Source organism: Ambystoma mexicanum, chromosome 8 (assembly GCF_040938575.1).
Source record: "Ambystoma mexicanum isolate Mex_15411 chromosome 8, UKY_AmexF1_1, whole genome shotgun sequence".
Classification (NCBI taxonomy): domain Eukaryota; kingdom Metazoa; phylum Chordata; class Amphibia; order Caudata; family Ambystomatidae; genus Ambystoma; species Ambystoma mexicanum.
This window is the reverse complement of record NC_090929.1, coordinates 1,147,125,465-1,147,153,020: the sequence shown is the minus strand read 5'-3', so window position 1 is coordinate 1,147,153,020 and position 27,556 is coordinate 1,147,125,465. Positions and strand designations below refer to the sequence as shown.

The following is a 27,556-nucleotide window of genomic DNA, read 5'->3' as shown; positions in this document are numbered from 1 at the left end:
TTCTGGCCTCCCCGTCGGAGGAGAGGACCAGGACCATCCTGGGCAAGGTGCAGCGGATGTTGGTGGCCGACGCGGCCAAGGTGAGGTCCATCAAGTCCCTCCTCGGAATGATGTCTTCCTGCATCTACCTCATTCCCATGTGCAGGCTCCGGATGTGCCCGTTGCAGGAGTTCCTGGACGCGCGCTGGATCCAAACGACGGGCAGCTTCGAGGAAAGGATCACACTCGACGAGAGTTTTCGACGAGCGATCCGGTGGTGGGGCACTCGCGCGCATCTGACGGCGGGCATGGACTTCCAGACCCCAGCCCACCAGGAGACAGTGACCACGGATGCCTCCCTGGAAGGGTGGAGAGCGCACACTGAAAATCTGCACGCAAGAGGCCTTTGGCTCCCGACGGAGAAATCCCTACATATCAACGTCCTGGAGCTCCGTGCAGTGTTTTGGGCCCTCAGGTCCTTCCTTCCGTCCCTCAAGGGCAAGGTGGTGAGGATCTTCACCGACAACACCACCATGTTTTACATCAGGAAACAGGGCGGAACCAGGTCCCCAGCACTGTCCAAGGAGGCGCAGGACCTGTGGCATTGGGCCGTCGCCCAAAGGATGTTTCTGGTGCCGTTTCATCTGGCAGGGATAAAAACCATCGCCGACCCACTCAGCAGGGAGCTGCGCTCGTGCCACGAGTGGGAACTACGGCAGGATCTAGTGGATCGCCTCTTCCGACGGTGGGGCACACCCCAGATCGACCTGTTCGCGACGGCGACGAACTCCAAGTGCCTGAGGTTCGCCAGCAGGTTTCCCCAGGCGAGGAGCATGGGCGATACTTTCTCGTTCCCCTGGGAGGGCCTGTTCCTCTACGCGTTCCCTCCTTTTTCCACTGCTAATCCGGCTCGTCAACCAGCTCAAGAGGTCACGGTGCAGGATGATCCTCATCGCACCTGCGTGGCCGAGGCAGATATGGTTCCCGGACCTTCTGGACGTCAGCGTCCCCGCCAATCAAGCTGCTGGTGGACGTGGATCTACTCTCCAGGGAAGGAGGCGCCATCCTCCACCACGACCCGAAATCGCTGAACTTGCAGGCCTGGCTCCTGCAGCGCTAGAGTTTGGAGGATACGACATACCGGCCGACTGCAGAGAGGTTCTTGCAAAGGCCAGGGCGTCCTCGACTCTTAAATGCTACGGACACAAATGGAAGAGGTTCTCTGTCTGGTGCCACGCACAGAAGATTAACCCTCTACGGATTACGGTTCCCCAAGTACTGCCGTACCTGCTGACGCTGGCCAAAGCTGGACTGGCACACGCGTCCATCAAGATTAATCTTGCTGCGATCTCCCGATACACCAGAACCACGGGGCGGACGTCCTTATGGTCTCATCGTCTGGTGAAAGAGTTCATGAAGGGACTGTTCAGATCGTTCCCGCCGGTGAAGGCTCCGGCCCCGGCGTGGGAGCTCAACGTGGTGCTGACCAAGCTCATGGGACCTCCGTTCGAGCCTCTGCACTCGGCTCCGTTGAAATTTCTGTTGTGGAAAACAGCGTTTCTTGTGGCCATCACCTCCGCACGACGAGTGGGAGAGATCCAGGCCCTTTCCTGCAAGGCCCCGTACTTGACTTTTCACGACACGTGGGTAGTGCTCAGGACGCACCCCTCATTCATGCCCAAGGTACCGTCGGACTTCCATCTCAACGAACCCTTGGTGTTGCCTGTGTTCTTCCCGTCGCCTTCGTCGCCGGCTGAGAGGACTTTGCACTCGCTGGATGTGGCTAGAGCGCTGAAGTTCTACGTAGACCTCACGAAGTGTTTTCGGAAGACGTCACAACTCTTTGTGAACTTTGGACCTGTCAATCAGGGGAAGGCTCTCTCGAAGGCTTCCATTTCCAGATGGCTCTCCGGCTGTATCATGTACTGTCACCGGTTGGCAAACCGACCGCTGCCTGGCCGTCCGAGAGCCCATTCCACCAGAGCGATTGCAGCTACCACGGCGTTCCTATCTGGTGTGCCCCTGCTGGACATATGCAGGGCTGCTACGTGGAGGTCGACGCACACCTTCACGAAATTCTACTGGGTCGATCGGGATTCCAGGGAGGAGTCCAGGGTCGGCCAAGCAGTGCTGCGCAACCTGTACGCCTGAGGTGAGCCTGGTGAGATAAGATGCTTAATGTTGAGTTTGATGTAATGCTTAATGTTGAGCCTTTGCCACCTCCGTGGTTGTGCATGTGTGTACTGCTATGTATTCTTTATTCATGAGCATGTGAATCCATGCCAGACCCCATGCTGGAGAAGGAACAAGTTACTTACCTGTAACTGTTGTTCTCCAGCATGGGTCTGGCATGGATTCACATGCGAACCCTCCCGCCTACCCCTCTGCGGCTCTTCACTTGGTCATACTGCCACTTCACGTGCTTCCAAATCTGAAGATGGCTGCCAGAGGCGGGGCTTAGGTAGAGGGCAGTCATTGGCTGTGGTCAGTATGACGCAGAGATCAGTGATTGGTTATTACTACGAAAGACAGATCAGAAACGAAACTGATACTGGTTTTTTCTTTACCGAGGATTCCCAGCCTGACGACGGGGAATATTCATGAGCATGTGAATCCATGCCAGACCCATGCTGGAGAACAGTTACAGGTAAGTAACTTGTTCCATATAGGCTCTATACACAATCAATCGGGAGTTTCAGTAGACTATCTCCTGGTTTCTTTTTCTTTTTGCAACGTATATTTTATTGGCATTTTTGTAAAATAAAACACACCCACCATCTTCCACACCCCTTTCTGACCCCAAACGGGACCCAGCAAATGCATTCCAAAAAACCCTGTTAGGCAAGATTATATGCAGTACCCTGTGGGTACACTACAATAACTTTGGCCTCCTGGTAATATGGACCCAAAAGTTGACCTCTTGAGGTAAGCCTGGCTGCTCAGCCACACTAAACATTAATGTTGTGACTGTTTCACAGTAGTTATTCAAAAACGTACACGCGATTTCTTGATAAACTAATTTGATTCAGTCTGCTGTATAACACTTCAGAAGGGAGCAATATATGTAATACTTGGAACACACTTCAAAAGACACTTAGTTTCTGTAAATCAGATGTCCATTGGGGATGGCACACAGACTCTCAGGTGTCTTAAATAGTTAGGACACTGTTTTATCACTGGTACATTTGGAGCAATACTGAATTTGTGATGGGGAATAAAACAAAGGTAAACAATAATTCACAAACGGGTAAGTACTTTTAAACACCTTAAAATGTCAAATAAGTTTACCCTTTCCCGAGGAATAGATGAAGCAGAGTCAAAGAGGAGAAAAGTCTCTCAGGGAGCCAGGACATCCAATGTTAATTGCACAATGTCTTGTGGAGCTTAAGATCTTCAGGTAGGTAAAGTCTTGCACAATGTTTGTAGAAAATGGAACACATGAAGGGCCACAAGCTGCAAGGGTTTTGAGGGGCAAAGCTATAGCAACTCTGCAAGGTAACAAAGACTGGTCTCGACTGAGAGCAAGCAAGGCTGCACAAGAGGTAAGTTTAGACTTTACAGTACCTCTGGTTAGAAGAAATGGTTCCAGCTGACTTGTGTTCCTATACAGTGCTGAATATCCTTTTGTTCCTGAGCTCAGTCGTGACAAGAGTGAGGCTGTCGGACTCCTGCTCTTCAATGGGAAGGTCCGCGGCAGCAATGGGCAAACTTAAATTCAAAGTTTCTTCAGTGTTTCTGCTCCTCGCGTCTGACAGCAAATAGCAAAACTGTGGTTCTCGGATACCACTCTGGACTTTCCTTGTATCTGGGGTCCAGCACTCTGAGGTGGCTCATCCTTGGTCAGTCCTGCTTCAGGGAAGTCTGGAGGATCTGACTTAAAAGCAATGCACACAATCTGGTGTTCCTCTCCCTGGCACTTCGGTTCCAGCAGCAGTGGAAGTACAGCCAGCTCAGAGGATGTCCAGAAGGGCTTATTTTGGAGTTGATTGGTCCCACCAACTTAATGGGAGAAGTCGTCCTTGCAGAGCTGCAGCAGCAAAGCTTCAATGGGCAAACCACCAATGGTCCAGGAGTTGCAGCAGGCATCACTTAAAGTTCTTTTTTGGATTTCTTCGTCCAGTAGTAGACTCTGCCTTCCAAGCCAAAAAGCCTTGCCTTTTTATGCAGGTTTCTTTCATTCAACCCTAGCGATCAATCACGCAGCAGGGTAGCTGTCCTTGCCGGACAGCCAACAGACCAATCACCTTTGGGTGCATTCATGTAACAAAGGGGATGAAGCACAAGGAGTTTCGGGCACCTCCCCCCCCCAAAAGCTCATGGTCTCCCAAGCTCTGGTTCTCTAGGTTGTACTATTGTAACAGCCTCTACTCTCCGCCCTTTGCAACTAATCCACAACAGGACTGCGAGACTTGTCCTTGGCCTCAAGCCCTGGAATATTTCTCCAGCTCTGAATGGCTCCCAGTGGATGCAAGGAATACATTCAAATCACTCTGCATTGTCCACGGCTTTCTGGAGCCTGGGTCAAAAATACTGTCGGCTATCCCTCAAATACCTTTCCTCTCGAGCTCTTTGCTCCTCTACCTCCCTCAGGGTCAGTCGTTTTTCAAAGAAACAAGCTGGGGGGTAGATCTGTCTTCGGCTGGGGCCTCCCTACCACTCAAACTTGAGAACCATCTCCGGTTCCGGAAGCACCATAAGACCTTCCTCTTTTCTTTTGCCTTTGCTCCCCATCTCCCCTGCTGATCTCTTAGCACTGTGCACCTGGCCACCCTCTGTCCCCCGGGCCCAGGTACCTGATCACCCTGCCACCCTTCCGCACTGCCTCCGGGCCACCCCTTGCACTGGAGTCTGTCTGTACCCATACAGCTCCCATTTCTTCCTGCACTTATCAAATCTACCCTGTCTGCTTTAAACCTAGCAGTTGCCAATTGCTGGCTGCACTACCACTGTTTGTTGCCTTTCTGTTTCTCCATTGCTTCACACTTTCCACTTCTCCCCGCCTCCGTGCACTCCCTCCCACCCCCCCCAATGTACTTGCATGTTCTCCATATCACTGGGCCTAGTAAGATCTGTTTCGTTCTCCCCTGTTCGTGTCCCTTGTCGTGCTCTGAAACACTTGTGTACGAGCGCGATATTGATAAAATATCAACCTGGTTTGGCGCGCAGAGTAAACCTCAAGGACCTTTCCAACTAATGGTGAAAAAGGACCAGGGCCATTTTTACCAAATGGGCACCCATGGGTGCTTTACCAAGGCTGCAATTGCAGCCCACAGTAAAAACATGGGTAGTAAAAACTAAACCACTGCAACCAGCCATTAATTGTAGAAAGGGTAACCTAAAAATATTATGAGAAACTAGACAAAGGGGATACTAAGTAACCCCTCCAGCACCCTATTGTAAGATAGTATGTGCTGGGTCTAGAAAGTTACAAAATGTAAGTTAATTTCACTGCTCTTGGAAACAGTAGTTTTACCAAGGGAAAGTATTTGAACCTTTGGGAAATCTATGAATTCCCTGTGCCACTGCACTGAAGGTGCTGTCGCAATGTAAATATAATGCCTACGTAGTTTGTCAGGCTCCAAAGTTAAAATGAAACCCAGTCCAAATCGCAGAAAAATAAATCAGTGGGGAAAAAGGGTCTCACTCGCTCCAGGTTAAAAATAAAGTCTTAGAGTTCAGTGAAAGTGCTGGGGGTTTCTAAGGTAAACATGAATTGGCACATTTCTGAATTCGCCCTAACAATTGCCCCCTGTTCAAAAACCCCTAACCCCCACTTAGAAACAATCGCACGCGACCCATAGCCGTTTTGGGCCCAAACGGCGTCCAACAAAAGCAACGGTTTGCTAGTGTATGGCCAAACCAAGCCCAACATCTTATTTGCTTGGGGCACCAGGCAGCGCTAAAATTCAGAATTCCATCTTGAAATTTTGGTGGGCCTCCTGAATTTAGAAAATACCCACTCTAGAGCAGCAAAGTTCCAGACCTTTCCCACCCAATCATGCTCTAAAGGGTCACATTTTTACTTCCATTTATGCGCAGCTATCAAGATTACATAAGCCTTCCTTTGCACCCCTGAGGACACTTCCCCGGAACATCACTAATCCCCAATATGACCTCCCCTTATCTGAAACCTGCATGCCAAAAACTCTATGTACTTCTGTACAGATGCACCCAGAATGGCTGTTTTGATCAAGTATTCCCAAAAAATGTGTTTCCAGGAAGCCAACTCCCAGCATACCCTCCACCACAGCACTGACATATTAGGGGATTACCTGTGGTTTCTCTGGTGAGGTGGCATTGAAACATTACCTTGATCCACATCGCCTGCACTTTGATGGCACTTGTAAGTCTGGGTAGAGCTGCCTACAGCTAAACCCACTGGCCTTCCTGAAATTGTTCCACAGCTCTTTCCAAACAGGACATGTAGGGCCATTTCCAAGTCTGGGGTACCTCAGCCACAATTGTATACAATGCTTTTAACAGCGGTTTGTTGCCTGAATCTGTTATAACATTTCTCAAAGGGAGTAAGGTACTGACTGGCCGCAGATCTGATCGAACGGTTAAGGCCAGTGTCTCAGTTGCGACTATACACATCTCCTTCCCCAAGCCCAAAATCCTGATTGCAATGGTCAAAGACTTTACATTGGCTCCCTCCAAACATATCTTGGAGCTTGCAGCACCCTGCATCTTCCCACTTGGCAAACATTCCCATTTCCTGCCCGATGTAAACGGAGGGTTCCTAAACCGGGGTGTACACGGTGAGGAAATTTAGGGCCACCTGCCAGAGCAAAGCATCCCAGGAGTCCCCCCACCAGAGCAGTTATCAGACTGGATTACATCTTCTTTGGACTATTCTCCTTAGGCTGCCAAAGTATTTCTTCCAGTGGCTTACCCACCACCGCCCTGTTCATCTGGCACCACATTTGTCCACTGTTACCCAAAAACCATTCCTGAACCACTCTAATTTGAGCCAATAATTGGTCTGACAGTCATACAAGCCATGCTTTTCCTCAAATATTTTACTCTTAGCCGCTTACTTGTAAGGCACGGATCCCCTGAATTCTGAGCCCGTGTGAGTGGCCCACAGGTGACTTGCCACAGACTTGTCCGTAGAGGGCTAGGGAGCCACCCTGGAGGACCCCTTGGTTCACGGCACATGGACCCGTCAAGAACAAGTATACCACATCAATTGGCTGGAGCTGAACGCCATCTGGTTAGCGCTCACAGCCTTCCTCCCACGTCTCAAGGGAAGGGTTGTAACTCTACGAGTATCTGCTACATCAACTGTGGGGGGGGGGGAACCAGGTCCCCTTCCTTGTGCAGACTGGCAATCAACCTGTGGGAATGGGCCTTGGAGAACTAGATTGTCCTCATGGCAATCCAACCTGGAAGCGACAGGCTCAGCAGGTTGGGAGCGGACAACAAGTGGCAGCTGAATGACTTCGTTGCACAGGAGATCTTCCACAGATGGGGCCGTCCCAGGTGGATCTCTTTGCCACCAGGCACAACAAGAAGTGCTACCAGTGGCGTCCTGGTTGGGTCTAGGCTCCCTAGGTGACTCCTTATGGATCCAGTGGAACGACATGTTCGCATACACCTTCCCACCCACTCCTCTGATTCAGAGTGCTTTGCAAGCTGAAGGAGTCTCACCAGCTCAATGTCATTCTGATACCTCCGTGGTGGCCAGCCAGGCCATGGTTCTCTGAGCTGCTCAGCCTCTTTGCGGTCCCTCCAATCCACCTCCCGACGGGCAAGCAGGGGGGCAGGGACATCCACCCTGCCCCAGAAGCTGGCCCTCACAGCGTGGTTCCTAAGCAAGTGGTGCTCTGCCACCACAACCTGTCTCGTCAATCTGGAAATCATACATGGGGCTGGGAGCAAGGCTACCAGATGCCAGTATAAAAGTAAATGGACCAGGTTCTGCCACGGGGGCGCACTCCAAGGATATTGACCCACTGGGTTGTTCATTGGACAACGTGTTGTCATTCACGGCGCACCTCGCCAACTCTGGCGTGCAGGTGGACACCTGCAGCACATACCTCTGAGCCATTTGGGCCTACTCTGCCATTTGGGTCTACAGGAATTCAGGAAGTCTTCTCCGCCAACCTGATTGTCAGACATTTGGCAGGACTCGCTAGACTCTACCCGCCCATCAGGAAGCCACACTGTTAGGCAGAAACCTGTGCAGTTTCCTCTGGGACCACTGCAAAAGATTTAAGACTACAGGTGTTTGGCAGTAAACCCACTTGGTAGCGGTCTGTACCACACAGATTCACTTGGTAGCTGTAGCTGAGCAGTCGGACTTCCCTCAAGAAGAGTTGGGCAGTATACAGAGTATTCACAATGGGTCAAAAGAACACAGTAGAGCAAGCAAACACTGACCAGAGCTTGGTGTTAAAGATTTATTTATTTAAAACCACATCTAATAAAACACACTGGCACTAATATCAAGCAGTTCAAAAACAGTCACTAAAAGTTATACACTCGAGTTCAGAAAGCCAGATCCACTTAAGAGGATCAGAACGAAATGTGTCCAAGGTCACACGGTTGAAAAGTGCACAAAAGTCTCAAAGTTTCAGAATGAAGTTGGACCAAAAGAAAGGGACCAGTTAGATGGTCAAGGCGGCCAGCCCAGTCCAGAAGGTTGAGGATTATTATTGCCTTGTAGCAATCTTTAGAAGGGGAGTCCCGGCAGACACGGTACCTTAAAGTGGTGCGAATACTCCAGCGGGGGCAGTTGTTACTGGCAGCGGGTGCAAGTCGGTGCTTCGTCCGGAGGAAGAGAGGATCTCGGGGAGGAAAGCAGGAGTGTTTCACTGCCAGGGAAGAAACCAACCGCGGATTTCTCAGTTAAAAGGAGCGGTCCTTTTGTTCACGGTCCAGTGGTAAGTGGCTATCCGGTTGCCGGGGTGCTTGGCACAGGCAATTCGACCACAAGACGTCCTGGGATGCGAGAAAAAGAAGGTAAACTGGTTGTGCCCACCAGTCAGGGGAAGAAGACTCTCCAGCCGGGAGATCTTCTGTCGTTGGGAAGTGGTTCTGTCGTTGGGAAGTGGTGAGTCGGTTCCGCAGGGCTCCACAAGTGGTGTCGTCGTAGCAGGTCGGCTCAGCTTCTCCGTCGGATTTCCAGGACCTGTGGAAACTTCTGAAGTTCCAGTCCCCAAAGCCCTTTTGTGCAGCACACCCCCATTCACTCAGCCTAGCTGTCAATCAAACATGCTAAGTGGTGAGCCGGCCGGCTCACCACTTGGGCCAATCGCACCAGAGTGCGACTTGAGCTACCAAGGTAACTCAGTCCAGGGTGCCTAAACCCCCTCCCACACACCCGGGTGGTACCCAGACAGAGTGGGACCACTTTTGGGGGCTTCTGTGGAGAAGCCCGCCAAAAAGTGGAACAAAGGGCTCACCTTGGGTTGGAGTCACAGAAGAGAACACAAATGCCATTTTAGAATCGAGTTCTGGCAAAAAATACCAACTGGCGAATTAATAAATAAACCGGCGGTATGTTCGAGGCTATAAGAATTAAATAATTAAAGTTGGTAGCCTGGAACAATGGGAAAATCCCATAGAGATATATTCGCGGTCGAATATAAAAAGTAGTATCCACTGCCACCAGCCAGAACTCTATCGGGGGGGGGGGCGGAGAAGTGCCCCTTGACTGACAGACCCCGGGGCAATCGAATTGCCCCGACCAGTACGTCCACAGTATGATGGTTTGTACTGGTTTCTGTTCATAATTTGGGACTAGTAAAGCCAATGGGGACTTTACTTGCCCTGGGAGACAGTAGTCAGTCCCAGGGTATGGAGTCTATGGTGGGGTGTCACTATGACACCCCGGTGTCACTGCACTGAGGGTGCTGTGTAACATATAGTAAAAACACAAGACGCTATGGAGTAAAAGACCCCATAACCCATAAAACACATTAAGTCAAAGGAACCCCTCAAATCATGTCCAAGAGTGTGAGGAAAAGAGACTCACTCTTGGCAGGAGAAAAAAACAAACTCCAGAAATCTAGCAAAGCTGCTGGGGGACTCACTAGGTTAGGAAATTCAGCCTAAACGGAGAATTCTCCCTAACACACACCTCATGTGGGATTTGAACCTAGTCTTTTGCACCCTTGCGCACAAGCAGTTTGAGCCTGTGGTGTCTGCAGACATCAGGCTGGTCACCATCAAGAAGGCCCTACTAGTCAGCCTCACATTAGCACGTAGGGTCAGCGAGATCCAGGCCCTAGTTGCCTCAGAGCTGTACACTACCTTTCACAAGTATAACGTGGTCCTGCGGACCTATCGGTATTCTACCTAAAGTGCCATCGGCCTTTCACTTAAACAAGGATCATCCTTCCTACATTCTTTGCGGACCTGAAGGACAAGCCTCAGAGTTCTGCACTGCCTAGATGTCAGGCTTGGCCTGAAATTCTACCTGGAGAGGACCAAGGGCCTTTGCAAGTCAGATTCCCTAGTCACTTTTGGAGGCGCAGCGCCAGGCTAGGAGGCCTCCAGAGCCCCCATCTCCTGCTAAATGGTCTCAGCCATCAAGGAAGCTTACGAGGGCCAGCATAGACCCCTTCCAGCAACGTGCATGTCCACGCGGTCAGAACCTAGGCAACGGCCATCGCCTTTCAGCGCCATGTCCCCTGGCAGGTAATGAGCAGGGCGGCCACATGGGCCACTCCATCGGCTTTCTGCAAGCATTACTGTTTGGATGCCGGCGCCAGGTCGGATGCAGCTTTCGGGCAGGTGGTTCTCTGGAACCTGTTTTCTTAAGGAGGGTCTCATCTCCTCCCTGGGGCTACATTCAGTTGTAATTGCCCATACAGTATGGAGGAAAGAGGACGGGACGTAAGAGTAATTAGAAGTTACTCACCGTAGTGGCTAACGTACTTCGGCCGTATTGCCCTTTCCTCCATACATCCCACCATCCTCCCCCAATAATCTGGTGTCATTAGGCAGTGGCATATCTATAGTTGACGCCTCTTTGGGGACTGAGGTGTGGTGCCGGAGGGTGGCGTCAGGACAGCACATGCTCCCAGGGCTGGTCCTCTAAATTTAGAGGGGGAAAGATTTTTCTGATGAAAAAGGTTCCATCTCCCGTCCCTCGCGAGGGACGCCCATGCAGTATGAAGGAAAGGGGACTAATGGAATAAGTATGTTAGTCACTACGGTGAGTAATTTATTTTTTAGATTGCCGAAATCCAACCTGCCTTGCTGGTGCACTTAGACTTGTCGAACCTCTACCTACCCCGAGCGGCTCAAGATCACACCGGCTGCAACCTGTTCATCTTTGGAATAAGGCGATTGGCTCTGTGCAGTGAATCTTCAAAATGTGTATCTCCATATTCAAATATGGCCCCAGCACCACAAATACCTTAGATTTGCAGTTGTGAAAAATCACTCCGTATGGAGTGCTTGCTTTCAGTTTGAGCTTGACCCCCTAAGTCTTAAAGATGATTCATAGCGGCATTCCTCAGGCTTCATGGAATCCATATCTATCAAGATTTGGACGACTCGCTCCCTGGATCGCACTGACCTCCAGAAAGAGATACTCTAATTGAGTGTTACTTTATCTTTTGTTCTCCCTGGGATTGTCGGTGAACTGCAGAAAATGGATGCTCCCACAAGACTCATTTGTTTTCAATGTAACACAATCCTGGTCAGGGTTTTTGTAACTGATGCAGATGAAGACTCTTCTTAAAACAATTTCATTCCTTCTGGATGGCTGCATGCTGGGCAGAGACTCCTTTGCATAATTGTATCCCACGTTGTTGCTCTTCCTCGAACAAGGCTAAACATTTGGCGTACTGTTACCTTTTGAGACTGGAGTATCAGCCACCAGACCAACCCAATTGATTCAGGTTGCACCAGGAAAAGGAACAGAATGTCATGGTCCATATATGCCAACCTCTCAAGGTGTTTGTTTTTCTCCATCGAACCAGCTTCACAGGTGACGATAACCACACATCCCTCCATACTAAGCTGGGGAACCATTTTGTAGCACCTGGACTGTTCTACCTCATATCTCTGGATAGAACAACAAATCAACTGCTTAGAGCAGTCTGCCTTTTTATTTCTGGCAAAAAAGGCTTTCCAAGCCAGCATTACGAACAAGATAGTCTGTTCTGATTTCATCTCTGCACATCCTGGGCCAGATCAATTTGCGAATGATTCCCTTGCATGCCTCGCAATATTTATCCGTGGCAAATAAAACATCCTCTCCCTGATCTTGTGCGAGTGGGGAAACCCCCAGAGACTTGTTTGCTACAGTAAACAATAACCACTGCATGCATCCAGGAAGCTCAAACTGAAAGCAAGCACTCCATACTGAGCGATTGTTCACAACTGCAAATCTAAGCTATTTGTGGTGCTGGGGCCATATTTGAATATCAAGATGCATCTACGAAGGGTCTAGGCCTGAATCCTCTTGAAGACTCACTGGAGATTTCCTGGGATAAAGCATATGTTAGCCTTTCCTCCTTGCCCCAAATTCACTGGGCCCTGCTGACCTTGCAGCAGTGATGCATTGCACTATGTGGTGTTGGTGGCCAGCAAGGTTCTTTCTCAGTCCAGATTAGTTTGTTCTCCTATTAATTTACTTGATCTATAATCTCCTTCAGAAAAATCAGCAGGTGTGGCACCCTACTCCATAATTGCTGAACTTTGCAGGCTAGTTCATGAGATCAGGTCACTAATACACATTGATCTTTAAGGTGATCATTTCTCGAGTGGCACGCCAATTATCAATTTTCTCAATGTAAATGCCTTTTCTGTTACTGGTGGTTAGATGATCAATCCACTTGTGTCTTCAGTCAATGTGTTTATCTTTTAGCTCGCCATGTGTCCACTTGGATGTAGATGTTGTACTGCAGGAGGTATATGGTCTATCGGAACCAATTTTAATTCACTTTAACCCTGTAATTTTGATGGGATGCTCCACCTGTTACGCCTCCTCAAACCAAATGTTACCTTATGTGATGCTCAATTAGCTTTTCTATATACCAATGCAGCCCATAGCGATAATTGACCTGCGACAAACTTGTTTTGCCTGCCCCTAGATTGAGGTGGGGTCGCTTATCTAGCAACAAAACTTTCACCCCTTCTTATCTGCAATCTGTGCTTCAATAAATGTGGGATTAAAATATAGACTGCAGTTACTTCGGGAGCCAAGAATGTTTTTTTTTCTTCTTTTTAACAGGAAGAAAATAAAGACTGGGGACTACTTGCCCTTTATTCTGCCCCCCTCTGCGTTCACTGATGCCTGATCTGATAATTATCAGGCCAGCTATAATTAAAGATATTCCTGCTGCCTTTTGACTGCTGTCTGCAAAATATTAGTGCATCTCCGTCGGGACCATGAACACCCTTAATTTGTGGTGTTATAAATAATTGCTTGCAATAATTTGGGGTTGTTTGGGGTCAAAGGACATGTAATTTCTTCACCTGCTTGGCTGGCATTCTGCAGATTGGAAATGAACACGACAGATTTATGTTCAATGAATTGGGTATAAATCTGGAAGTTATCCTTTTTGCAAAAGACAGGTGAAAAAAAGCATCCACCTCAATGTTTTGTGATCTTTTAATAACATGCTGCGTCTCTGAATGTTTCATTCTATTGGTTGTTTGACAGTTCTCCATCTTTTAATGGATACGTGTAGGAGTAACTTAAAAAATATTAAGCTTTTTGAGAAAACAAAAGTGACGGAGCACAAGTCTCAATATAAAAAAAATGGCCGTTTCAAAGTAGTAGGTAGTTTTAATTATGGCCGAACTGAACTATCTGCTTAAGTGGAGAAAGACTGGGCAGAATACAGTGCCGGTAGGCCCCAGTCTTATTTTCTTCCTTAATGAGTGTTGCTATCCTTGAGGTCCCACTGGGTAACTGCAATTTTAAATGACCCACTTTTTGATGTTTTCTCTCTACTTTCCCTTTACTAGATAGTTGACACCACCACAACCTAGGGACAATAAAGTCGTTTATCTACTGTCAAATACTTCAAATGGAAAGTTAGCCTTTCCATAGGGAAACTCGCTAGTAAGGATGAATAGTTCACGTTCATATCAAGTCAATTAAAGAAGAATTCTCTATATGATAATACGGTTAGCATTTGGGAGAACCTTTAGGCTCAGTGCATGATCTTTAAGGTGGTTTGGTGACCATTAACCTTAATCTCCTGTCCTGGAAGGTAGCCTTTCTGGTTGCAATCTCCTCTGCAAGGAGGATTGGAACACTACATGCTCTTTGCACTGAAGAACTCCTTCTTGAACTTTCACAAGGACAAAGTGGTTCTTGGCACACATCCTTCTTGCCTAAAATGGGATCAGACTTTCATATTAAACCTGTCCATAGTCTTAGCAGTATTTCCAGATCCTCCTTCGGACGCGGAAGGGAACAAGAGCTTTAGATCCCTCCCACAGCTTTTTTGTTAGGACTCTGGCTTCTAAAGCCTCAATTGCCAGTTGTACTGTGTGGGCTTCTATGATACAGGAAACAAACAAAGGCCTCAGAAGAGGAGCAGGGAATGGCTGCCCCAGTGGCTTTTCAGAGCCATAGGAAAATCGGCCACATGGGTCTCACCAACGATTTTTTTTATAATTATTTCTGCCTCAACCGAATATTGAGTGCAGATGTTACTAAGGGCTTCATAAAACCATACGTCTGAGACAGTACATACGCTCTACTTAGTATTTGGCTGTACCCCCTGAGAATGTGGGTAGCATGGACAGAGCAGCCCGGCTGACCTTAGGAGGGAGGGGGCACTGTAGCTTGGTACAAAGAAATTGTAGCATACATATGGTCTTAAGAAATAAACTACATTATAAATAGAAAGCATTTATTTAAATGCAAGTAGGCCAAGATAAATACCTTATTAGGAGCAACAGTTCAAGGTGAGCCAACCCTAAAACTTAATCTGAATAGCAGTCAGTTATTCTTGGGGTAAAACCATGATCTATATATGTGATGCTGGAAATGCATCAGAGGGACAGGGCCTCTGAATCCTTGTCCTTTACTGCTTTTTATCGTGTGTTCTGTCGTGTTTTCTGCCCAGGAGTCCATGTGGGACTCCTGGCAGTGCAGCTCTTTTGGTTTGGTGAACAGACCCATGGGATACCCTTATGGCACCCATGGGTAGGGGTACAACCCTGTGCCCCTAGTGTATGTTTTTGGGCACCTGTGGGTGGCCCACAGAGCAGGGTATGGGCTGGTGGCAGCTCCATGCTGAATTTGACAGGTGCTCTGGGTGTCCTCCATTTTGGGATACCCAGGCCCTGCCATTGGGATCAGTTGATTCCTGATAGGAAACAAGATGGCCCCTGTGGCCTCTTGCTTTCTATTGCCTGTTACCTTGTTTTCCCAAAGTCCTGGGAAGCCCTGACTCTGCCCCCTGCGCAGGAGCCCGGTTCTATGCTGTGCGCATGCGCAGTACCTATCGACACACAGCTCCATCTTTCTAAATGCTAGCTACAGTGTAGCATTCCATCGCTGACACAGCGCGCACCAGGTGATTCATCCTGCCGCCGCACAACGATCCGACTTACTGCCAGGACCCTGTTTGCATCAGGTAATGCTGCGGCCCAAACCCTCCCCCTCCCCCACCCCAGTTAATGGGGCCGTCGCTGCCTTCGGGCAGGGACGCAACGGTGACAGGGCTCACTACACGTCATTTAGGACGGCCAGCCACCTAACCGTGCCTTCGTTTCTTCCCCCCTTTTTTATACAGTGGGTGACTCAGCATCCACAACGTGGAACGTGCAGCCTCCTTATTTTTCCGTTGCAAGCGGCTGACGAAAATAGCCTCCTGCCCCTGCAAGCGTCCTGGCTCTGGCCCACAGCACTTCTGCACGCTCCAAGGACGCCTAAAAATTACCAAATTACAGATATAGGTAACGTTAAGCTTGCTACCTGTGATGCGGATTTCTGTAACTGTTGATCCGCACACAGTTTTGTTTTTTGGCCACCAGTGGCATATTTGAACAACAGCACTGACGCTTACTACATGTATGTTCCTTTTTCTGTGTCTCTATTTTTCAGGCACAGAACAGTGTTTGCCTTAAAACTCTGTCCCAGGCCACTTTTCTCAAATCCACGCCAATGGAAGTTGAATCCCATTTCCATTTCTAACACATTCAGGTCAGTTACTGGATAGCACAAGCCACAAGTCTGGGCATTTATTTTAAACCTGCCGGGGGGCATTTTAACCTCAATTGAATCTATTTGTTTTTGTTTGAATGCCATGCTAATATCCTGTTGTGTTTTTACAACAACACAATAATGCCCGATTTACATTAAATACTTTTCTCATCTGATTCCCCCATGCAGGGAGACTGGGTTTTTCCCTTGAAGAAGGCGCTTCCCGCCGAAACGTCACGGGACCACACCCCCTCTGGCTCAGACATGCCGGTCCCCCCACACCACCTGATCAACATCTAGACGTAGGGCCAAAGACTTGGTTACCTCCCTCAAAATAATCCAATACAGCTTGGAAATAACTACCAGGATGTTCTATGTGAAAACCTAACTTCAGTTCATGGCTCACACCTATGTATTGTCTTGATCATAATTGCTGAAATAACTGTCTTGCTCTTATGCTCATGCACTAACAATGTTATGACTATGCACAATAAGTTTGTGAATTATGTCTAATTTGCTTTCTGTTTCACTCCATTTCGAACATGTTTGCCAACCTAGAGGCAAGTGTTGGTTTGTAAAAAGCACTAAATATTAAGGGAAACTGTACCCTTGCTCTACCTCTTTGTTTTGACCTTAGTCAAATAAATAAGCTAAAAGTCAAACTTGGGGTTCCTTTTGTACTTATCTCTTATAATCACGAGTATACAGTGTCTCTGATATTCAGCATGACAAATGAGATAATATTTGCAGGAAATTATAATGCAAACTGACATAAATGTACGTGGCAGGACGCCACCATTTTGTTTCAAATACTTGTAGCTCTGAAGTCCTACCACTTGCTTTGAGCAGTCCCTCCTGTTACCCACCTTCCCCCTGACTGGCTGTTGGGTGGAAGTTCCATATATGGTGTTGTTGTGAAGGCCCAGCTAGACTGACTGGAGCCTTCCCAGTGACTATGTTGTGGGTACCTCCTGTGGGTGGGACCTGGGTGAATGGAGTGTGTGACCAATATACACTCCTTGTTGTGGTTGTCTGGTTTCTGGCATGAGACACAAAGACTGAGACAGCCCTGCCCGAAACTGGCCTGAATGCAGTGTGTAGTGTTGAATGGCTGGGTACTTGTCCCAATCCACATTCCTTGTGAGTGTCTGAAAGGGAGGAGTGTGGCCTGAATGCACTGTGTGCCTGATTGGCTGACTGACTGCATGAATGCCCTTCTGTATGATTGGCCAGCAGTGTGGATGAGAGACCGAATAGTATATCTGGGGACCTCTCACCACTGAATTGTTCAGAAGCGTTCTGGAGTTGAGTCTCCACTCTAAGATTAACTGGAACTGCTGATCCTCGACGCCCAGCTGGAAGAAGAAGACTTGCTGCTGCATTTGCTTCGACCGATCCGAAGGCTGCCGTTATCGTCGAAGACTGACCCGAGAGAGGACCTGGTAAGGCGCCCTCTTCCCGTGCTCCGAGGGACCATCGAGCACCGCTCCATCTTCGCCGAAGCGCCCTGGAAGACAGACCCTCGAAAGGCTGCCGACCCGAGACGGGACCGCCGAGGAGATCGAAGTGAAGCACCCGGACATCGCCTACCGTCGAAGTCCATTGCCGTCGACCAGGGTTCGCAGGTTTGTGTAACCGCTGGAGGCCCGTCGAAGTTGTGTTGCCCAGCCGTGGGAACCACTTGACGCCGTGCCGCCGACGACCAGAGCCGTCCGCTCCTTGCCTAAGAGCATTTGAATCGAAGGACTCCCTCGTCCGCACCGTCGGCCGCTTTATCCTGCCGGAGAAAGTCGAGGACGACCAACGCGCCGAGGAGAAACCTACCGGTGGGTTTCCCGCCACCCGAAGACCACAAAGACTCGAACGACTCGACGCCCTTGCTGGGCCTCAGTCTCCACAATCTTTGCGGTCCAGAACTATTGTCACCGAGGTGCCCCGCACGCCTCTGCCTTGCAGGACGCCGACGCTCCGAAGCCGACGAGCACCGCTCGGACGAAGCTGCCGCCTCATCGACGCTGTTCTACCCTGTTTGTTGTCGGACGTTCGACGCCCCGTGTCTCCTGCTTGAAAGGGAAGGCATTCAAGAAGGGCCGTCGATTCCCCGCCGCCGAACGCCGAGTTCCTCGACGCTTCTCGACGATCCGTGACTCCCACTTGAAAGGGGGTCGCTCAAGAAGGATCTGTCGACACCTCTTCGAAGAACTCGACTCCACCAGGTACATTGGGGGGGTAAAAACATTATAGGAGGGAATAAGACTTGCAGAACAATATAGGGACTGGGCTTGTGCTATATCTTTATTTTACAGGTTGCCCAGGTGGGGGGGGGGGGATCTCCACACAACTGTCTAGTGGTAGGGGCCAGTATTCTGCCTATTGCCCAACCATCTTATTTTCTCTCCTCTCTATTGCTGGTTTCACTCTATTGATCTGTGTGACATTGTTACAGTATTGTTGATGCACTTTAATGAGATCTAATACAAAGGGTGGTACCACTTTAGAATTGTATATATTGGCCATTGTTGATTTTCCTAAGTACAAAGTGAGTTATTATGATAAGTTTACATAACCTTGAATATTGATTATATAAAGACCTTGTTCTAACCAATATAGTGTGTGGACATACCTTTGTGGGGGCTTGGGGACTACACTGTACTTAAGAACCAGCCTGCATCACCTCCTGAGAAGCTAGGCCTTGATTGCTCGTCCATTGCTACCATAATAGAGAATCTTGGCTGGGGTCTTCTGTGCCTCTTCTACCATATAGAGAACAGAAGTACAGACACCCCCTACCAGTCTTTACAATATATATCTACCTTTTTAGAATGTAATCCGTACTTGATAGACACTGTCAGGTATGCAGTGACCTTCTGTTACAGAAATCCCTTAAACTCACCCTGTTTAAAGGTGTACACCTTGTAACAGATATTACTTTGAAGAACACAGTTCAGAACTGGTAATGTAACTCCTACTTAGGGGCTTTAAGCTACTCAATGTTAACTATGAACACAAACTATTTTAGAATGCACTAAGCAATTCAGGGAAAACTCACCCCAGTGTTAACTTGAAAAGCTGCTGCTCAGCTAAACCTGTAACTAAAACCATCTTTTTAAGAGGGGCTACAAGCTCATTTGTTTTGTTTTGGAAGCATATCAGGTAAAGCAAAACCCAATGTTAGACTAAAATGCTATCTGTTCAATGTAGGTAAACCCTTTTGCTAAGCTTTTGGACTCATTCAGTTAAGAATAGAAAAACAGCACCAACAAACACTTGAGACTGCTTGGATAGTGGGGGTTTGCTCCCACAGTTACAGGAAATGTCAGTAATGACCGTTCCACTGCTTAAATAGTAGTGGCTTGCACTGGGGATTGTTAGTTACAACAATAACTTAAAGTACTTTGGTTAGGATTGTGTATAGAAAAGTATAACAGACCTTCCCTAGTCTATAGCATGAGTTCATAAGAGGGACCTTTAGGGATCTAGGAGCAAGCTGTACACATGTCGGGTTTCAGTTGCAGAAAAAGTTTGAGGGTATCTTGCTTTCCAGCATTTGGCCTCAGCATGTGGTATGGGCAAACTCCCAACCACTGAAATTGCCCACTCGGCCTCACAGAATGTACACTATTAAAGTATTACCCAAGCCCACAGTACCTTGGGAGAAAGGAGGTTTGATGCCTTCAGGCTGCAGCAGCACAAGACCCAGTCCCTGGTTTCTTAATTTGATGACAGTACTGGATGGGAACTTGCCGCGGCAGTCATCGGAGGAGGCTTCCAGCAAAGGTTTCTTTCACAGATTCTCGCAGTTCTGTGAATTTGGTGCCCTTTACAGGAGCCAGATCAAGAATGAATATCACTGGTCTGATGCTCTACACTCTTGGTCCTGCCCTTTTAGGGGACTTCAGGGATTTGAATCGGGTCTCTGGAGATACAGCAGTGGCAGTGAACCTGTCTGATCAGGGTAGAAGTCTTTGTTTTTGGGACCCCATGTCGATTGGAAGGAAGGTTTGCGTCAGCCTCCGGTTAGTCTCTCTGGTCGCTGGATATCGCTACAGACTTATTTCCTTAATTTGCCTCTTCAGGATCAGCTCAGAGGTCTAATTGTCAGCAGCTTCCGGGATTGGAGTTATCGGGCACTACAGCCCAACCTTTGCAAACTCTCCCTGCAGTTTACAGAAGGAGGCGGTCTGGCTGTGCAATCAGGACAGCCAGCCCCATTTTGGTTTCTTTCTGGCAAGGTGAAAGACAAAGTGCTGCAGAGACTTGGACTCCTCCCTCGCTTCCTGCCTTCTCAGACACTCTTGAGTTTAAGCGTGGAATACTAAGGATGCCTGTCAAAGACCAAACTCCTACTGAGGTCGTTCCTGCCTAGAATGGCAAGGGAAGACCAACAAGAAATGGGGAAGGGGGGGAAAAGCACTCTGAATTTTAGCAGATTGGGTGCCCTTGTGCATTACTGAGGCTGATTTTAACAGCCTGCGAATGAGACTAAAACCACTGCCCCCAGCCATTTAAGTAAATTTGCAATTGTCACAAATCTCACCAGGTAAGCAAGAAAGGGATACATTGTTCCCCTCCAGCACTCCACATAAGGTACAGTGTGCTGGCTCACTTTAAGCCATGTAAAGGGATGTGACTCCCACTTCACTTCTTGCAAACAGTAGTTCACCCAAGAAAAATAATTAAAAGGAGGCCACTGCATTTACTATGTGTGTGCTGCCATAGTATAAGTCACTCCAGGGTTCTAGGAAACTAACTTGGAGGACACCCATAAAGAGAGGAAGACTAGGAGAAAGATTCCCACTCGTCTAGGGACAAGGTCAAATATGACATTTATAACGCACCTGTAGACAGATGTTTCAAGGTGTGATCAGGCGGGGGGGGGGCGCAGAGGAAGACAAAGAATGATCTTACTAGGCCAGGTGACCTTGATCGCTAAAGTGCAAGGGGGGGGCAGTGCAATACATAGGATCAACAGTAAATATAAAAAAAATAGGTAAAATGTGCAGCCAGCTTGTGGCAAGTGCAGGGGTTAAGTGCAGACATAAAGTGTCGAGAGCTGGAGCGGACTGTAGGGGATACAGACTGTCCCCAAGTGCAGGGGTTGCCTGGGAGGCAGTGCAGGTGTGCAGCTGGTGGGGCAGGAGACCTGGGCCTGTGAGCGGAGGGTAGCCAAGTGCAGTTTCAGTCAGTTCAGCAGGGTAGAAGAGGATAGAAATCAGAAGTGAAGAGGAACATCTTAATTATAAATTACCAAGAGCAAGTAAAAAGTTCTGGGATTGACACGTTTATCCTTATAAGATCAATCTTCCTGACCCAACAATACATATTAACTTTGTGCTCTGCTAAGAGCACAAACACGCCACTTGTATAATATTTCAAGCATTTTCAGAATCCTGTTGAATAGTAAAGTGAATAGAACAAGTAACCATCAGAGCAGTTGGTTTCTTGCTCCACTTTCCTCCATACTTTAGGACATTCCGTCCTGTGTGATGGGACCAGGACACTTTTGAAGGTACAAAAAATGTTTGTCCTTTTTATTTTTACACAGGACACCTGCGCCTGGCTGTACCCACGCCCTTCCTGAGCCGTGTCCAGCTCATTGCCCTTCATTCCTTTTCCCCACACTGTCTGGGTCAGACACTTGCATCGTAGGGATTTTTGTTTTCCCTTGTCCTTCAACTCTGGTTCCTGGGCCATCTTCATCTGCCTATGCTGAGGCCTCAGGGTTTTGTATCCTGTGTTTGCTAGTGAGAGCGGATCCTCATTCTTTGAGTGATTGGGCCCCAGAACATTGGGGGGTGGGGGGGTAGTAAAGGTGATTCCTGTCTCTGCGACTCGCTATCCATGTAGGCACTTCAGTGTAGGCTCGTCAGTTGAAAGGATGTGTTCCAGCAGTTACCTCTGGCTTATTAGCATTTCATCGAGTAGAGGAATAGTCTGGTGATTCTTACTTTTTTAGGGCACCCCGGCGAGGTGTCTCCTTCCCAGGGCTATCTGGTGCTGGGAGGGGCCTTAAATGTTCTAGCCTTAACAGGGCTCGCACAGTTAGCGCACAAGGATCTAACCTGGATACAAGAGTAGCATCTCAAGTTCCCCATCAAGGGGCTAAGGGTACTGTGGTTGGCCCTGAAGTTCCCAGTGCCAGGGTAAATTCTTTCAGGGTAACTCCTGTGGATCCCCATTCGGGGGCTAAACACACCAAGATTCTTCTCGAGGGTCCCTGGAAAGGGGCTAAAATTGCGAGGCTCGTTCCCGAGGATCCCCAGAAAGGGGCTAAAGAGACTAACAGAACTCTGGGGCCCCCATTATTGGGAGTCTGACACCAGGCATCGGCCTGAGGGTACCCTCAAAGGGGTTAAACTCAATACCAGTCCTTCATAGGGTGCAAAAAAGACGGGCAAAATGCCAAAGTCTTTCAGTACCGGCTCTGCTGAGGTTCCCTCACAAAGGGCTGAAATGGACTCCAAAGCTTCTGTAATATCTTTGTTGACAATAGCCTTACAAAAGCCTTCACGCACCCGATTCAGCCCCGGGAGCCCTCTCCTTGGATCGGGGTTTGGATGCTACTGCTGCCATACACGAAGCCAGCAACTGGCCAACCTTGAGCTCTCCTGGTCGACTTGCTCCGCACAGCCCTTGGAGCCCTCTTCTTCATACAGTGTACGGTCCCTCATCCACACACTGGGTTCTGGTGGTCCTGCTTTGCTGATTAAGCCCCCTACTGCGCTGGGCCTGACCTTGCCGGGACAGTTCTGTGTATCCACTCTGCAGCCTCGCAGCTCTCCACCCTCTGGTCATCCCCATTCTGTGGGTCCTGTCCCCAGATCAGACTTTGGATCCTCTGGGTCTTCCACCCTCTGTGTCCGGACCATGTCGAGGCTACACGGAGTCCTCTCTATGGTTCTGAGACGTTCTGCCCCCTCCACGGCCCCCTTCTCCACTACGTTGTACCCTTGTGTGCCTCCAGCTACACCTGATACCAGCTTTAAGACCTCCTGTATGTCCACCTTCCGAACTATTGTCCTTTGACCCCTGCGTTGGTAGACCTCGAGTGCCTACTTCCTCTGACCCTATTGCCTCTAGCCGGTCATTACTGAGCCCCTGACCTCCTGCTACAAAGCGAAATTCAAAATTACCATCTCCCCTTTCCTGCCTCAAGCACCTGGACTTCTCCCACTGCAGTTTGAATCTCTTGGATCCTCCCAGCTGTCTCCTACCACTGACTTGAGTCTACCTGGAACGCCATCTACAATTGGACTCCTCAAATCGAATCCCCAGTACCTGCCCCCTCTGACCCTATGCAAGCCGCCATTTCTTCATTCCACCTCACCTTCCACCCTCTTCCATCCCTTCCCCCTCCTCTCCTCCTTCCTCCTTATGCCTAATCCCCTTCACTATCCTCTCCCCGACTCCCCCAGCCAACCCCTCCCCCTTACCTTCTGTACACCCCCCTCTCCCCCGCTGCTAAACACGCTGCCCTCATGAACATTGCTCTATGGAACCCCAGATCCATCTGTAACAAAGCCGCTGCTACCCTTGATCTATTCTTCCGTCTCAACCTCCATTTCCTCTGCCTCACTGAAATCTGGATTCCTCCTCATAACACCTCTGTCCCGCTTCCCTCACAACCGCCTCTTCCTCCATATCCCTCGCCCCTCTGGCCGCGGTGGTGGCGTCGGTCTCCTATACCACTCCAAATTTAGCTCCTCATCTCCAATTCTCCCCTCCTTCCCTTCCTTTGAATTCCTCTACAAGTCTCTCTTCTCCCCATCCTATTTCCTTCCTGATCTATCGTCCCCCCTGGCCCTCTCTCCTCCTCCTTTGAAGACCTAGATCAACTCCTCTGATTTCTCCTCCCCCTCTCCTCTTAATGTACTTGGCGACTTTAATATTCATCTTCCTTCTTCCCCAATCCTCTCCATCCCTGATTCCTACCTCCTCTCCCCCTTCCTTCATCCCCTATGCACTCCTGGTTCCACTCTTGACCTCATCTTTAACTCCACCTATCCCTCCTCCCCTCTCTTCTCTTCCTGTTTATCTCTTACCATGCCCTACTCTCGTTCTCCCTTTCTCCTCTCACCCCCCACTAATAATTATCCTTCCCTGTCAATATACTCACGTCGCGACCTGCGTAATTTCGATCCTACCCTCTTCCACGCTTTTTCTCTTCCATCTCACCAAGACTTTGCACTACTCTCTCCCGATGATGCTCTCTCCTCCCTTTCATCTTCTATCACCACTGCCCTAGACCAACTCTACCCCCTTCTCTCTTTCGCCCTACTCATGAACCTCAACCCTGGCTTACTTCACATCTCCGCTCTATGCGGCGCCTTCTCAGGCGACTCGAGACTGGCTCAAAACTCCCTCGCCTTCTAATCAAACCTCTTACTTCTCTTACCATGCACTCTACAATTCTTGTATTGCAACTGCCAAATCCTCCTACTACTCTAACCTTCAGTCTCAAGCCTCGCATCCTCGGCGGATTTTTCAAACTTTCCCGTCTTCTCTCTCCTCCCACTCCTGATCCCTCATCCAATTCCACTTTCTCCCTCTGACTTTGCCAACTACCTTTCCTCCCAAATCATCTCTCAGGCAAAAAATTAACTCCCTCTGACTCCTTCTCTTCTCACCCCTCTCCCCCATCTTCTCCCATGTCTGTCTTCTCATCTGTTTCCCCTTCTGAGATCTCATCCCTTCTATCCAAAGCCCATCCCACGTCCGCCCCCTCTGACCCTCCCCTCTGTTCTCATCCCTAAGATCTACCCTCTCATTGTCCCTTACCTCACCACTTTCTTCAACTTCTGCCTCTCCTCATCTATCTTTCCCTCTGCTTTCAAACATGCAACGATTATTCCTATTAAGAAACCCTCTGCGGATCCATTGCTCACTGCTAACTACAGACCTATCTCTCTTCTGCCTTTCCTTTCTAAAATCCTTGAACGACTTGCTTACTCTCAACTCTCTTCCTTCGTCTCTACTTCTCTCCTTCCTCCTTTTCAATCTGGCTTCCGTCCCAAACATTCCACTGAAACTGCTCTCACCTCCATTCTCAACTCTCTCCTTACTGCTAGTCATTCTAAGCAATCCTCTATTCTTATTCTCCTTGATCTCTGCTGCTTTTGACACTGTCGATCACCCACTCCTGCTCCGTACTCTCCTCCATCGGGTTCAAAGGCCCCGTTCTAAAATGGCTATCCTCTTACCTTTCCGCCCGTTCCTTTACTGTTTCATGGGGAGGCCAGTCCTCTCCTTCCTTCCCTCTAATTTACGGTGCTCCTCAAGGCTCTGTACTTGGCCCTTTCCTTTTCTCTCTACACTTCCCTCATTGCCCCTGTTATCTCCTCCTTTGGCATCTCCCATCATTTCTATGCGGATGATACTTAACTCTTTCTTTCTCCTCCTTCACACCTGATCATCTTAAACTCTCCTCTTGTCTCACGGCCATTAAGAACTGGATGTCCTCCCGCTTTCTCTCTCTACACACCTATAAAACCGAAGTCCTTTTCTTCCCCTCTAATACTCTTCCCCCTTCTCCTCCCCGTTTTATCCATTTTCCTCCTTCTGATCTTCCTATCTCTACCCATGATCGCAATCTAGGCGTTCTATTTGACTCCTACTTCTCGCAACAGATTTCACTCACCTCCCGCTCCTGTCGATACCACCTCTATAACATTCGCAAAATTCGTCCCTCCCTCACTTTCCACGCTACTAAACTCCTATCTCCTCACTCATCTTTTCCCGCCTCTTCTACTGCTCTACTCTACTCTTAGGACTTCCCTCTTCGCATCTTGCCCCTCTTAAATCCTTATATCCATATACCACTCTGCTATTCGTACCCTTTGTCTCCTTACCCCCAGTGATTCGATCTCCTTTTCGCTCTCAACTTCCCTGGCTACCTTTCCACCTACAACTAAAATTCCACTTTCTCTGCCTTGTTTTCAAATCCCTCAATGGTCTTGCTCCTCATCTCTCCTCCCTTCTCTCCTACTCCCCCTCTCGCTCCCTTCGTTCTGCTGACCACTTCCTTCTCACTGTACTCCCCTTCCCCCTGTGCTTCCTCTCGGTCTGCTCTTTCCAACTGCTTGCTCCTCTGCACTGGAACTCTCTCCCCCTCCCAATCCGCTCTTCCACCACCCTCGCTTAATTTGCACCTCCCTTAAATCCCTTCTCCATTCCCCTCCGTGAAGGCCCCCCCTGCCCTCTCGACTCCCCCCCCCCCTGATTTCACCTCTTCAATTCTCTCCCACTCTCCTTTTACACTCTCCCTTCTACATTCATTCAATCCTTCTCATGGTCCCCTCATCACTCCAACTCCACTGCCCCCCCCCTCTCAGGTAATTGCTCATTACACTGTTTTATGGAATGATTCAAGTTGTAATTTTTGCTCACATTAATTTATTTCTGTGTATTTGTTGTTCCAATGTATAGCGCTTTGGTGCAAAGCGCTTTATAAATCAATCAAAAGCCTGACCCAGATCTCCACAGGGAGTGACAAAATGGCAGCCCAAACTACACTGTCGGAGGTGGTCATTTATCAGGCCCATCAGAGATTGTCTCTCGTTATAAGCTCCAGTCGGAAGCCCAAGGCCAGTGTTGAGTGCACGTTTTTGCACTGCTTATTTTGCTGTTTCACTTCATCCGCACAACATAACCACAATTCGCAAGTAGAAGGCTGTTCTTCTGACATCCGGAGCAAGTCCTGGCCATACTTGACTTCTGTGACTGGCTTCATGCTTCTCTCCAGGATGTTCCTGCGATTCCCAGCATTTGGAGGGAATAGCCTGCACTGGCTCTTGGTGCCATGCATGGCCTGTGCATACTTGCTAGCTATGAAGACCCAACCCTTAGGTTTAATGTTTGCAGAGATGTAACAAGGAATGTATTTGCACAAATGTTTTTGCAGCAAGGGCCAGTTTTTCTCCATAATTGTATATTTAACTGTAGAGTAATAGTTAATATTGTGAGGAACTTAACTTGTAATTTGTACAGTTGGATATGGAAAAGGAATAAACTGTAATAAAAGCTAAGTGGTTTTAATGTGTTCTTCCCTCAGAGTTACTTGTACCAGATTTTGCAAGGCATTGTATTTTGTCATACAAGGAGGGTCCTGCACAGAGACTTAAAGCCACAAAATTTGCTTATAGACAATAAAGGAGTAATCAAATTGGCTGACTTTGGACTGGCACGAGCCTTTGGTATCCCAGTACGAGTGTACACACATGAGGTGAGCTGATTTTACTTTGTTTTGTACTGTTTGATTGCTGCCTATTGTAAATGTATGAGATGACCTGCAGAAAAATGAATTGGTAGTCTAGTAGTTCATTGTGTTCAACTTGTGTCTTATTTTATTGGCTAATTTAACCATATACGGAAATGAAACATTTGTGTTGATTTTCTGTATTGCAACATTCTCCCCCACCCCTTCCACATTTGGGCATTGCTCATCCTGAGGAG

The 27,556-nt window shown here is 48.6% G+C and overlaps 1 protein-coding gene across 1 annotated transcript in view; it reads left to right on the top strand.

The window, feature by feature from the left end:
• Nucleotides 1–27,556, top strand: part of CDK1 (cyclin dependent kinase 1) — a 240,173-nt gene that overhangs the window by 165,072 nt on the left and 47,545 nt on the right. Inside the window, exon 5 of the mRNA XM_069611210.1 lies at nucleotides 27,156–27,326. Coding sequence (XP_069467311.1) covers nucleotides 27,156–27,326 — 171 coding nt within the window. The remainder of the gene's footprint in view (nucleotides 1–27,155; nucleotides 27,327–27,556) is intronic.